The sequence below is a fragment of the Gorilla gorilla genome, chromosome 15 (assembly GCF_029281585.2).
Source record: "Gorilla gorilla gorilla isolate KB3781 chromosome 15, NHGRI_mGorGor1-v2.1_pri, whole genome shotgun sequence".
Classification (NCBI taxonomy): domain Eukaryota; kingdom Metazoa; phylum Chordata; class Mammalia; order Primates; family Hominidae; genus Gorilla; species Gorilla gorilla.
The window spans coordinates 92,284,538-92,296,927 of record NC_073239.2 but is presented as its reverse complement, the minus strand read 5'-3'; the positions used below and the strand labels follow the sequence as shown (position 1 = coordinate 92,296,927).

The window sequence follows — 12,390 nt, the reverse complement described above, 5'->3', positions numbered from 1 at the left end:
CCATTTCATCCTCAGCATGCCTGCTGCATCTGTCATAAAGCCTCTGCCCATAGCTCCCTGGCTTGCCCCAGAGTTTTTATTTGGTGTCCTCAGGCTCCTCTATCTGTGCTCTACCTACTGTGCCTCCCATACCCGGTCCTCTTAGCACTCCTTCCCACTCACATCCTTTCTCTCCTTCCTTCACCCAGTGTCCCCTGGGCCATCAGAAAAAGATCTCAGGCTCAATCACATTGAGTTACAGTTTTAGAGCTGAAGGAGGCCCTGTGCTCATCTAAACCACATCCTCATTTTGACAGGAGGAAACTAAAGCTCAGAGAGGCTAAATGGCCTCCCCAAGGTCACACAGCTGGAGAGATTGGAGCCAGGGCTCGACTCCTGGTCCCAGGGTTCTAGACCAAAGCTTTCTCACCCTTCCTTCTTTGTTTCCCTTTCTGGGGTCCAATAGGTAATGATGCCTTCAGCAGAAAGAATGACTTTCTCATGGTGGGCTTTCAGACACCAGCCCATAGTAGAGGGTCATTGTCTTGCACAGAGGACCCTCCACCCGCCATGGAGATCCAGGTTTAGGAAGTTCCCTGAATAACTCCACGGTAGCCTGCATGGGAGCCCAGACACAGAAATAGCCCCTGAGACCTCTCGCATGTGGGTGTTCAATGTTCTCTGATCCCCCAAACTCTGAGCTGGACTGGAGCCTAGTGGCAGTAAGAGAGCTCCCTCTCAGCCCTCTGGAATGGAACCTGCAATGCAGAGAGGGCTGCAGCCTGCCACGCTAGGAGGCCCCTCCAGGGCACTGTAGATGAGCTAGCTGCACGTCTCCCCCGGCCTCCTCTAAGGAGAACAGGGAAGGAGCCAGCAGGAAGACCTATTCCTTGTAGCAAAACTGCGCCGGGAACAAACCATGTGGCCACACGGCCAGCAGCGCTGTGATTCCAGGTGGTAAGCAGCAGTCAGGGCTGGTTGTTGCCCGGGTGACCCCAGTGCTTAGCGTCATTTCTGGCGCAGAAAGCATCATCAATAATACTTGTTGAAGTAATAACTAAGTGAATAAATGAATGAACAAATGACAGCAAATTCACAGCAGAGCAAAATTCAGCAAATGGTGTAAGAATCCATCTCTGGAAGCTTAGATGCTCGTTATCAGGCTGTAATTTCACCTCCAAGTTATTCATTCCCACAGTAGACCCCAAGAAAAACACTCCAGAGGCTTCTGTGTATTTCCCTGCCTAAGCCTTCCATCTCTGGGAGATGGAAGCCAGACCCCATTCTGTTCCGGGAATGATAGGCTCTGTTTGCAGCTTCTGTTTATTCTCATACAGATGGTAGAAATGAGACACTAACAAATGATCCCAAAATATAATGAATTTTCTGCTACTGTGGAACCCCCTGAAGGAGCGGCCACCCCCTGGGAGCACGGGCCCCATAAATTTTGCCATTTCTGCTCGCCCGTGAATCCATCCCAATGACAAGTCTCACCCAGGAGACAAGGCACTAGTCTTTCCTTTGTAGAAGCAAAAGTCCCCCTCTCTTTCCTCCCCCTGCAAAAGAGCCCCTAACTGCTCAGATATAAACCACAAAGCCCTCAGCCATGCCATTCCCAGGAGACAACCACAACAGCTGATATTCACCAGCCAGAAGTCATCCTAAACATCTCTGGGGGTGGGGGATAGAAGATGGAGGAGCTGAGCAGCTGCCTTTCATAATTGGATCCTCATTAACTGCAAAGAGCTGGCTGACGATCTAAGGCAGAAAGGCAACTTTAGTGATTTGGAAAATAAAACAATTTGATGTGATTTAGGGATCTATAAAAAAGGGGGAGTGGGGGGCGGTGGAGGTGGCAGCACCAAGGAACCAGTAACAGCCAGAAGGAACTTACCCACTTCAAGGAAGACTTAGGAAAGATGACAAGAGGTGAAATCATCTCCCACACTGGTTGTTCCATACGGAAACAATTTAGTAGGAAAAGAAGAACTACGCACTAAAAGCTTCAGGAGAAGAACCCAGAGTTTTTTCCCTTCAGGGCCCAGGAGGTCTGAAAGGCAGATAAACATCCTCAGTGTCTCCATGAGTAACTAGGGGGCATAAATAAGGATCAAGCTCTATCCATTGGCAGAACACCAACATTGGGAAAAGGGGCTTATGCCTCAAAATATAGGCCTGGAATCCAAGAAGACTGGCAATGCAGGACACTGACCAGGAATAAGTTGGAAGCCAGCCAATGAAGGAAAGCTGGGTGAAGCACACATCCAAGATGGCGACTGACTAGCAAGGCATGAATCAGACAGACGAGGTTCAGAAGGTCACCGTGGACCCTAAGCTGTTGCTGATCCTAAGATTATGATGCAGCTCCCTGAAAGCCAACTTGAAGAAAATGGGGACCAGATGGATCCAAGAGGAAAGAACTTGAAAAAAAAAAAAAAAAAAGGTCTGAGAGCTGTACTCTCTACTCTTCCTCAGTGACCTGTGGGCACACAGTTAGGGCACTGCATTGTACAAGCAGAAGAAAAGCCACAAAACATGTCAAGTCTAGAAAATAGACCCTGCTGGGAGATACTAACATGAAGTGTCATTTCAGAGAAAAGAAAAGCTAAAGGTAACTTATTAAGCTTTTTCCTCTTGTTTTCCTCTCTCATTTTTTGTGTGTAAATCTGTAAGATATTAGGTTGGTGCAAAAGTAATCACGGTTTTTGCCATTGAGCATAATGGCAAAACCCGCGATTACTTTTGCACCAACCTAACGCCTTAAATCTTTTTTTTTTTTTTTTTTTCTTGAGACGGAGTTTCACTCTTGTTGCCCAGGCTGGAGTGCAGTGGTGCAATCTCAGCTCACCGCAACCTCCGCCTCCTGGGTTCAAGTGATTCTCCTGCCTCAGCTTCTTGAGTAGCTGGGATTACAGGCATGCGCCACCATGCCTGGCTAATTTTTTAGTAGAGACGGGGTTTCTCCATGTTGGTCAGGCTGGTGTCGAACTCCCAACCTCAGGTGATCCACCCGCCTCAGCCTCCCAAAGTGTTGGGATTACAGGCGTGAGCCACCATGCCCGGTCCTTAAATATTTTTTTAATGGAAGTGTCTATAAATGATAACAGTCTTGTTTTATGGGTCAAATGTATAAGGGCCATTCTTGCTAGAAAGTGCCCAATGATCAGCGTTTTCATGCAGAATGGCAAAGGTAAATAAAAAGAAACAGGTTAAGAGAAACTTAGCATCTGCATCATGAACTTTCTGTCCATAGAAACAAAGGTTTCAAGGAGGCTATAAAACTCCTGGGCCTCTTTGAGAAGGTAAGCTCCCCTCCAGGCCAGCAGCTGGCTTGGGCTGCCATGAGGAATAGGAATGGGTGTGCACGTGGGTGCAGTCTAAGGCTCAAGGCTTGGTGCTAAGAGAGTGCGGAGGTGAGAGTGACAAGTCAAGGAGGGAGGGAGTTTACAGGGGCAAGCCCCATGAGAAATAAGGGGTTGGAAGTCGAGGGCAGGGCATGGGCAATGGCGACTGAGACTCAACAAGAGAAGTGGGGGACCTTGGGAGCCAGAGCCTGGGAAGATTCCCAGGACAGAACAGGATGCGGAGGGCAGGAGTCCACAGAGAAGGTCAGAAAGGTGCCAGGCCAGTGGTCATGGCGCATAGTACCTGCTACCATGAATCTTGGAGAATCAACCACCAAGCCTCTTCTTGGAGCTAAGGAATCACCCAGGATGACCTCTCTCTTGGAATCTGAATGACGTAGGTCACGCGGCTTCCAAAAGTTGAGGAGATCCAGAAGGCGAGAAGAAAGATGATGGGGAAGGCCCCAAGACTGAGAGCGAAGGCGAGCAGCAAAAGGCCCTCTTCAGATGGCCGTCCCCAGCTCTGCAGGCCAAGAGGAAGGGGGGTTAAGAGTGGCGGTTTTGGAGCCAGATCACCTGAGTGTGAATCCTAGCTCTGTCCCTTCTTACTAGCTGTGTGCCCTTGGGCAAGTTCCCTAACCTCTCTGGGCCTCTCTTTCCTCAGCTGTAAAGAATAACAATGTTATTTGCCCTGTATGGCTGTCAAGAGGATTAAATTAGTTAATACTTGGAAAGTACCTGGAACAGTGCCTGCACATAGTAAGAGTGAAGTCAGTGTGGCCACCAGGGCCTTCCTTCCTGGAGGGGCACTAGTGCCAGATGACCCCTCAAGGTCCCTTCTGGACTAGTCTCTCTTTCCTGCAGCCATGAAGAGGATTCTCCCCAGAGGATTCTCCGCTCTCCCACTTTCCAGCTCTAAACCCCAAGGGGGCAGGACCATCTTGCATCCTGGCAGTTGACTGCAGAACAGAAACAAAGGGTGCCAGGTCAGGGCTGGGTAGAAGGTGCAGAAATGGGGCCCAGCGCCTGCCCTCGGCCTTGGTTTCCTCTAAGGTCTCCTCCACCCTGCAGGCCAGAACACGGCTGCACAGACACTGGCAACAAGGTGCCATCAAGAACTAGGTTTCCATTTCTGCCCCAAGGCAGACAGCCAGCATCTCCTGTGCCCTTTAATCTACTCCATCCCTGCACTGCTTCATAAGAAGACAAGGAGGGGTAGCTGGGTTCAAGAGAAGCCACTGAACACTGGCAGCCGTGATCCCTGCACAGCCATCCCAGCCATAGAAGAACCTGGAACCAACCCCCAGGGAACTCCTGCTCTTCCCTGGAGACCAGAGAAATGCTTCCAAGGCCTTGCCTATAACATAGCTTTGTCCTCTGCCTAATGTAGGTGCTCAATAAATACATATGAAGTTATCTCTGCCAGGAATCTTTAACCCAGGCAGCAAGAGGAAGCTGGGAGTGTACAACCACTGGACAAGCTTTCTATTTCCCCTTCTACTTCACGCCAGCTCTGATCCTTGGTGGCTGGCAGGGGTTAACAATACCACACCTAATACAGACACACACACAAGGTGTGATAATCACCCTGGTCTTTTTTTAAAAAATGCCACTGGCCAGCTGAAGCTTTGCAAATGGAGCTCTGCAACTAAATCCCGTGGGCTGCAGCAAGAAAACAGACTAAAAAACAACAACAACTAAGAATGGTGTGCTCTGGCCAGGCCTCCCACAGCCAGCAATAAGTAAAGAAACACAGTCTGAAAATTCCAAGACTGGGTCGCTAAGGCATTTGTCTCTGCTGAGTTCCGAGAGGCCAAACCACACACACACACAAGAACGCGTGTGCACACACATGCACACGCACACACACATACACAGGCACATGGAGCTTGGCAGCCCCTAAGTTCCAGAGCTGGTAATACAAGCCACGGAACCGACTGCCAAGACAAGCAACAGAATGAGCCAGGCCCGGTTTCATTGGCCACCATACGCTGCATATGGCCCGGGAAGCAGCCAAAACAGTGTTCTCACCCTCCTCAAAGGCATAGGAGACCCTCTGTTTTCAAACACACCTCCACAGAGCCTTAATTAAAGGAAAATGGAAAAATAATGTGCCTGCTGCCCTCCCCTGCCTATATAGGTATGCACACACACATACCCATATACACTCACTCCATTTTTCTCTTCCTCCCATTTCGGTTTCAAACATAATTCATTCGCATGGAAAAAAAGCAAACTGCATCCTGCAGCAGAAAGGCAGAAAAGAATGTAGCTTGCCCTCAACCCTGGCTCTCATTGCTCAAGTTGAGCTGGGGCTGAATGAATACAGAGCAGGCCGGCCTAGAGTCGGCGTTGGCCCCTTTCTTTCCAGAGTGGAGCTGGAAACAGACACTCGAGAGAGACAGCCCATTGCAACACCAGTAGCCCCACGACAAACGAGGCCCAGAGAGCCTATTCCTGCCAGGGATTCTGCAGGTTGGAAAAAAATGCCCACACATCCTACAAACAGGTAGGGAGATGACAACAAACTCAGGGAGTCAGGAGGAGCATTCCCTGGTAGCTGCAAAAGTTAGGCAGTAGATGAGTGGGGAGACCCTTATCCAAACCCTTCCTAGGGGGCATTGTCACCACTTTGCAACACATCTCCTTGGAGGTGGCTGCAGCCAACCTAGGAGAAAAGCCAGGGGTCTACACACCCATGACTTCCTGCAGCCCTTCAAATCACACAGCACCCAGCTCTTCAGGAAGATTCTGGAGCTGCCTGCAGCTCTGAACCAAAGCCAAAGTAGAAGGGAACAGAAGAGTCTTTGAGAAATCCATCCTCCCTGCTCTAAACAAGGCAAAACCTTAACCACCCAGAGGTATGAGAATAGATTTTGCTTCTCTTCCTCGATCCTCAGGTTTATATAAAATCAGAGCCATGCTCACACCTGATACCTGGTTAAACTCTCCCCTAGAAACCTGCAAAGGAAGATAAGCTATCCATCCAAGCTGCAGCCAGATTTGCTGGAAAGGTAAAAGCAATGGGAAGTGTTTTTTAAAACCCTCAGGGAAGGAAGGTTGGGGGGAAGGGAGATGATACGCGAACGCAGTTTCTACCAAGGGCTTAAAGGACGTTTGGGTACAAACGTACCCAGACATGGTTCAAAGCTTCCCAATTCCTGATGCTCCTCAAATTAAGACCCTAGGGAGAGACCACCAACATTTAAGCCTGGGTACACACGCCTAAGCAGGCTGCAAGCCCTTTCTGAGATACAGACCTGAGCACATTTGCCCTGGGCACACGTGGTCAGGCCATAGCCCCATGCCCTGGATTCCAACAGGGAGGGCAGCACCCTGGGCAAGGGCCAGGCCATCTTGCAACTGGAGATGACCCAAGGGGGTCGGCTGATTTCTCCTTCCACCAGCCTCTCCATCCCTGCAAAAGAGCCAAGACCTCCCCATCTTCCCCAGCCTCCTCATCTTCCCTGCTCCTCCTACTGACCCAGGCAAAGCCTGGCTCTGCCATCCCAGGGTCCAGGGATCCAGGTGGAAGGCCCAATCCACCCCTACACTCTCCCACCCCCCACTGCACCCCTACCCCTCGACAACCTCCTTTGAGGGGAGGAGCAGAGGAGAGCCTTCTAAGCTGGGCTGGGCAAGGGAGAGGCTGGTTACCTACAGGAGCCTGCTTGCCTCCTTATATAACCTGGCGTGGGAGACAGGAGAGCCCAAAGGGGACCCCGGCCACCCCTAGATCCCCTCCCAGCCCAGAGCTCCAAAGCAATGGCCATGAGAGAAGCTGCCTTCATTGGATGGAAATCCCGAGCCCTTCTCAATACTCTCCTCCGGGTCCGGGTCCTCCGGGAGTCGCGCTTCCTCACTGCCAGGAGGTCCTTGTCATCCCTCCACAATCTAACCCCGACCCCAACCCCGCACCTCCCTGGCCCTTCACCCTCCATCTCCACCCGCACAGCCCGTCTCCGCGGGCAGTTTTCTCCCCACTCACCCCGCCTTCCCCGCCGCCCGAGGAGAGCACCTCCCTGCAAACGGACGGGGGAGGAGAGCGCGGGAGGGAGAAGGAGGGAGCGCCCCGGCTGCCCAGGGAGCGGACGGAGCCTCCCGTCCCGGGGCGGGAACCAAAAGGAAGCCTCGGGCTGCCGGGCGCCTCGCGGGAGGGGCCCGGCTGCAGCGCCCGGCGCGGGGAAAGCTCGAGGTCCCTGGGCTGCGGGAGCCTCCCCACGGGGCTGGGCTGGGGCTCCTCGCGCTCCGCCCGCGCGGGGGCGGCCGTCCCAGGTGCCCGCGCCGCGCCCCGCCCCGCCCCGCCCGTCTCGGCGCCCCCAGCGCGCGCCCTCGCACCCACCGTGCAGAAGCTGCGGGCGGAGGCGGCGCCCCCGGGGCCGGGGCCCGGCTGCAGGCGCCGTGCCCGCTCCGCGCCGCTGCCGCCCGGCCGCGGAGCTCCGCCCGGTGCCCAGGCCTGTCCCGGCCCGGGAGCCGCCGCGGCGCCAGCCCCGCCGCCGCTGCAGCGTCCGCCGCCGCCAGCGCCCCCCGTCGCGGCCGCCGAGCGTCCCTCCCGCAGGCTGTGGCGGGCGGCGGGACGGGTTGCATCAGCCCCGGCTATATAGCGGCCCCTGGGCGGCGGGGAGGGGTCGGGAATGCGGAACCGGCCGAGCTGCCAGCTCCAGACGTCAGAGGGGGACGGAGAGGAAGGGAAGGAGGGGACCGTGGAGGAGGGGGTGTGGAGCCGGCGCTTCACACCCACTGACCTTAACCTCCCCCGCCGCCTTGGGCGCCCTCCTCCCGCGGCCGCTCGCGCTTCTCTCCCCGCGGGGGCGTCCCGGGTTCCATGCAGTCCCCCGGCTCCGCCACCCCACGGTGCAGGAGCGCGCGAGAAAGCAGGACGCGGCGAGCGGTTATGTAAGCGCACCCCCCGCGCACCGCCGCCCGGCTTGTGCCCGCCAGGCAGCCGCAGCCGCAGCCCTAGGAGAGAGACGCGAGAGGCCGGAGCCGGGGGAAAAGTCAAAAGCCCCTTCACGCACAGCCTGTGTTAACCATGTACCTCAGTCCCGGCGCTTCCCCCCCAAACTGAGAGCGACAGGGAGAATTTCCGCACAATTTCATCCTTGGACACTTCAGGACTGAGCGGGTGAGGAGGCGATCTCGCCAACCTGCTTTATTTTTCGGTGGAGAAGGATGGGCTGAGATGAAGGCATTTGGGGACTCCCACCCCTACCCACCGGCCCCCGCCAGCGCCCTTAGGCCCCGAGACGGCTGGCTGCACCAGCCTGCCCTCCGCTAGGGCTGCAGCCTGAGACCGCGGCTTGCTGTACTGCTGGCGCAGTTTGACCCTTGGGCTTGTACCCTGCTCCAGCGGCCTTCTCCTTTCCACTCCGGACACAGCAGTGAGCAGACCCAGCCCTCAGCAGACCCCAAGTGGCCTTCCTCCCCGTTCCAGCTTCAATAGCCAACCCCACTCCCACCTTCCATCCTTCTAGAGAGGAAATGGTGAAGGGGACTCCAGAGGGAAGGCGACATCCATGGTGCCCTCCAGTATACAAAGGCAGAGACACAAAGCCCTCAGGTAGAACGGGGTTCCCTAGATGGCATCTCCTACCTCCAGAGCTCCTGGGTACCCATCGAGCCCCCTACCTTCTGCCTAAGCCAGATAGGAGTGACGATTTTTATACTCAGCGACTTTCGGCCTCCTTCTGAGAGTGATGTCAGGTCATCACCCATAGAAGAAAGGAAGTGAAAGAAAAAGTTCATGCCTTCTTGGAGTGCAGATGCTCAGAGTGAAAGAAACAACAAGACTTGAGACAGATGGGTGCAATTGAGCAAACCCGAACATGCATGTCTCTCTCATGTGAGTGAGTGCATGAGACTTTATTCTCCTTATTTCCCCAGTGCAGTGAAATCTTTCTGGATAAAAGAAGTGGGCTAATGGAAGGAGAGACAGACCAAGTCCCAATGACATTGCCTGACCATTTTCACCTTCGCCATCAGCAGTCTCCCTCACAGCATTGGTGTGGGCAGGTAAGAAGAAAGCAAGGCCCTGAAAGAATATACATTGGAAAATGAGCAGTAATTTGATACTCTTGTGGAAGAGCATGACTCTTCGCCCCAGAAAGGCCAATGACACCTTTACTACAGCGTAAAGATCAAAGCCAGGGACTGTGAAACTGCCTCATGATGTTTCTCCCATGAGGCCTGTGTCTGGACGTTTATATGGAACAAAACATGGAACAGAGGCAATAGTACTTGATGTGTCTTCAGCTGGGGCTTTGGATAAACTAAACTGATCTATATTCAGGGACTAATAATTAGGGTGTGTGGTTAGAGCGCGTCCTCTCTAGGGCCTGTTTTGGACGCTGGGCCACCAGCAGTCCTACTGGGCCTTTGCTTCCCCCACAAATTAAATATGTTACAGGGGTGGCACCAAGGGGTGACTTGGGAGGTCTTTAGTCCCCTCTACCTCTCTATAATCTCCATTAGATCTTCTCTGTTATTTGATATGGATGCTTTTCAGTTTCATATAGGATGCTATAAGAACACAGCTTCAAGGCCTCCCTTCCACCACATACTCCCTACTAGGCCCCTCTACGTAGTCACTGCCTCTGGGAGTGGCTAGAGGGAGAAGCCGTAAACTGGGTCCTTTATGCAGACATTGGATGCTGGATGGAGCTGATTTACCACTGGCTCTTAGGGACAGACAAGTGACTCAGCCTAAGGCAGTTTGAATTTAAGTTTCCTATCACAACTAGAAAAGTCCTGATTAACACGCCCAGCCCTAGTCAATGGGCTGATTGAGGGATCGTCACATATCCCAAGAAAATCTCACAAGACTGGGAATTTTGTGGATCTGCTGGAAAGAGAAGCTGCCAGAAGCCCCACGTGAAAGGGATCTACTGAGAGTGAAGCTAATGGGAGGAAAAGTAGAGCCAAGCCACGGAGGGAAAGACAGATCAAGTTCCAATGACATTGCCTGAGTTCCTGAATTCAGTCATGCCTGACATCATCCTGACCTCTGCAGGTTTTAGCTATAGGAATCAGTAAATTATGTCTTACCCAAGGCAGTTTGAATTTGGGTTTCCTTTTACTTGCAATTAGAAAAGTCCTAATTAATACATTGGGTTTTGCATCTCTGACTTATGTGGACTATTTCATTTTGAAGTTTAATGGAGATTGATGAATCCCGAGCTCTTTGCAAAGAGGGGAAAACTGAAATGGTGAGGTAAAATAATGAATTCCCCAGACCTGCTCCTCCAAAATCAAAGGAGAAAGTGATAGTTCTGAGTAATCAGCCAATCAATTAGTCTTTATCCTAGTATATACTGAAAACCTATTGTGCACCTTTAAGGTACACAAAGTTTAAGACATGATTTCTCACCTGTTCTATGTCCCATCTAATTAGGAAAAATGATTTACAAACTAATGAATAGCAAGACAAAGAGTAGCTAAGAGCTAATGATGCAATACAGGCTATAAGCACTGTAGGAGTTCAGACAGGATTGCTGCTCCAGTCTCTACTCAAATTGTATAGACCAAAATTGCAAACGCGTAGCTGGCAGGCTGAAAATCTGGCTTTTCTGGCTTCAACCTTAAATTTGTTTTTCTAAAAGAGACAGGCATGGTGGTGCTCACCTGTAGTCCCAGCTACTCAGGAGACTGAAGCAGAAGGATCATTTGAGCCCAGGAGTTCAAGTCTGGCCTAGGCAACATAGCAAGACCCCCATCGCAAAAAAAAATTGTAGAAAAAAATATTTTTTTAATATAGCAAAGATTTCATATAAAAAAAATCTAGATTTCAAACTTCTCTTTTAAAAATATCAAAGTCAGGCAACATTGGGCATATGTAATAGTCAGGATAAGCTAAGTTTTGCTGCAGTAACAAATATCCCCCCAAACTCATTGGCTTAACAAAAGAAAGGCTACTTCCCACTCACACAAGACAACTGTGGATTGAGGTGATTCTCCAGGGCAGCTGTCTTATAGATGATGCCTCAGTATTGATACCTTCATATCAACAAGTGCATTTACAGCCACCATGGCAGAGAAAAAGAAGTAGAGAGGGCCGAACACTAGCAGTGAAATCTTTCCTCCTGAAGTGACATACATCACTTTAGCTTATATTTCATTGGCCAAAGCAAGTCACATGGCCATCCTTAATTTCAAAGATGCAAGGAATCTCAGTCCTCCCATGGACCATGGAGGAGAAAGGAACCAGAAAATAGCAAACAATTAATATCTGCCACAGCACACACTTCCTTATGGCAACAATAGGCTGGAGCCCATTAGAAGCTGCCCCTTGAAATGGGACTTAAACACCCAGTTTGACAGTCTCCACCCAGCCTGCCTAGCCCTTGGGGGCATTTGATTTTGCAAGTCCTGGTAAAGGTAAAGCCAATCTCAATATCAGTCTTTCAGATGTCCCTGGTGATCCGTGGAGTTATCACACAGTTTTCAAAAACAAATGTTTTGCTCTGCTTGAAACAAAAACTTATGACATGCAGAATTCTTACAATGAAAAGCAGGATGGTATCATGAAATCAAACATGAAGTTGAAACTAGCTGTTATTGTAGTCTGCAAATTACATAAACCTGTTTATGGTGATTTCTTCCTGTTGCTCTTCCCTCCATCAATCAAACACCCACCAGGAGAAACAAGCCTCCCAAGCTCTTCCCTGGAGTGGTAGTGACTTGGGAAGGGGGGCGGGGGGATGTCTAATTTAACATTTTGAAACATTTATATATATATATGAATATATATATATATATAGATGTGTGTGTCTATATAAATATTCAAGGCTAAAATATTTGAGAAGAAAACTTGTGAGCTAGGAATGGGAAGGCTTCTCTTCCAATGACCACCAATGAGAATGTTATAAAATATGTCTAAAGGTTTAAGAATAAATCAGCATCCATACAAATGCAGCCATCTCTTGGAAAAGCCTAGTGTCTTCTCTTTAATCTCCTAACACAATAAAGTTTTTGGAGGATGAAGAAATGGTAACTTCTCTGGTTAAAATGCTGGAGCAGGCTGAGTGTGGTGGCTCACACTTGTATCTAGCACTTTAGCTGGCCAAGGTAG

At 51.1% G+C, this 12,390-nt stretch overlaps 1 protein-coding gene across 6 annotated transcripts in view; it reads right to left on the bottom strand.

The window, feature by feature from the left end:
* Window positions 1-8,152, bottom strand: part of JDP2 (Jun dimerization protein 2) — a 42,653-nt gene extending 34,501 nt beyond the window's left edge. Inside the window, exons 1-3 of one of the 6 annotated variants that reach the window (XM_063698013.1) lie at window positions 6,584-6,865; window positions 4,062-4,282; window positions 3,628-3,846 (exon numbers count right to left, since the gene is read on the bottom strand). In XM_063698013.1, the coding sequence (XP_063554083.1) occupies window positions 3,628-3,637 (10 nt within the window). In that variant the 5' untranslated portion in view covers window positions 3,638-3,846; window positions 4,062-4,282; window positions 6,584-6,865. Of the gene's footprint in view, window positions 1-3,627; window positions 3,847-4,061; window positions 4,283-6,583; window positions 6,866-7,311; window positions 7,563-7,665; window positions 7,910-8,068 lie in introns of those variants that run through there. The other 5 variants (XM_055360993.2, XM_004055467.4, XM_031001935.3 and 2 more) reach the window with 5 other exon arrangements.
* Between the last annotated feature and the right edge of the window lie 4,238 nt (window positions 8,153-12,390).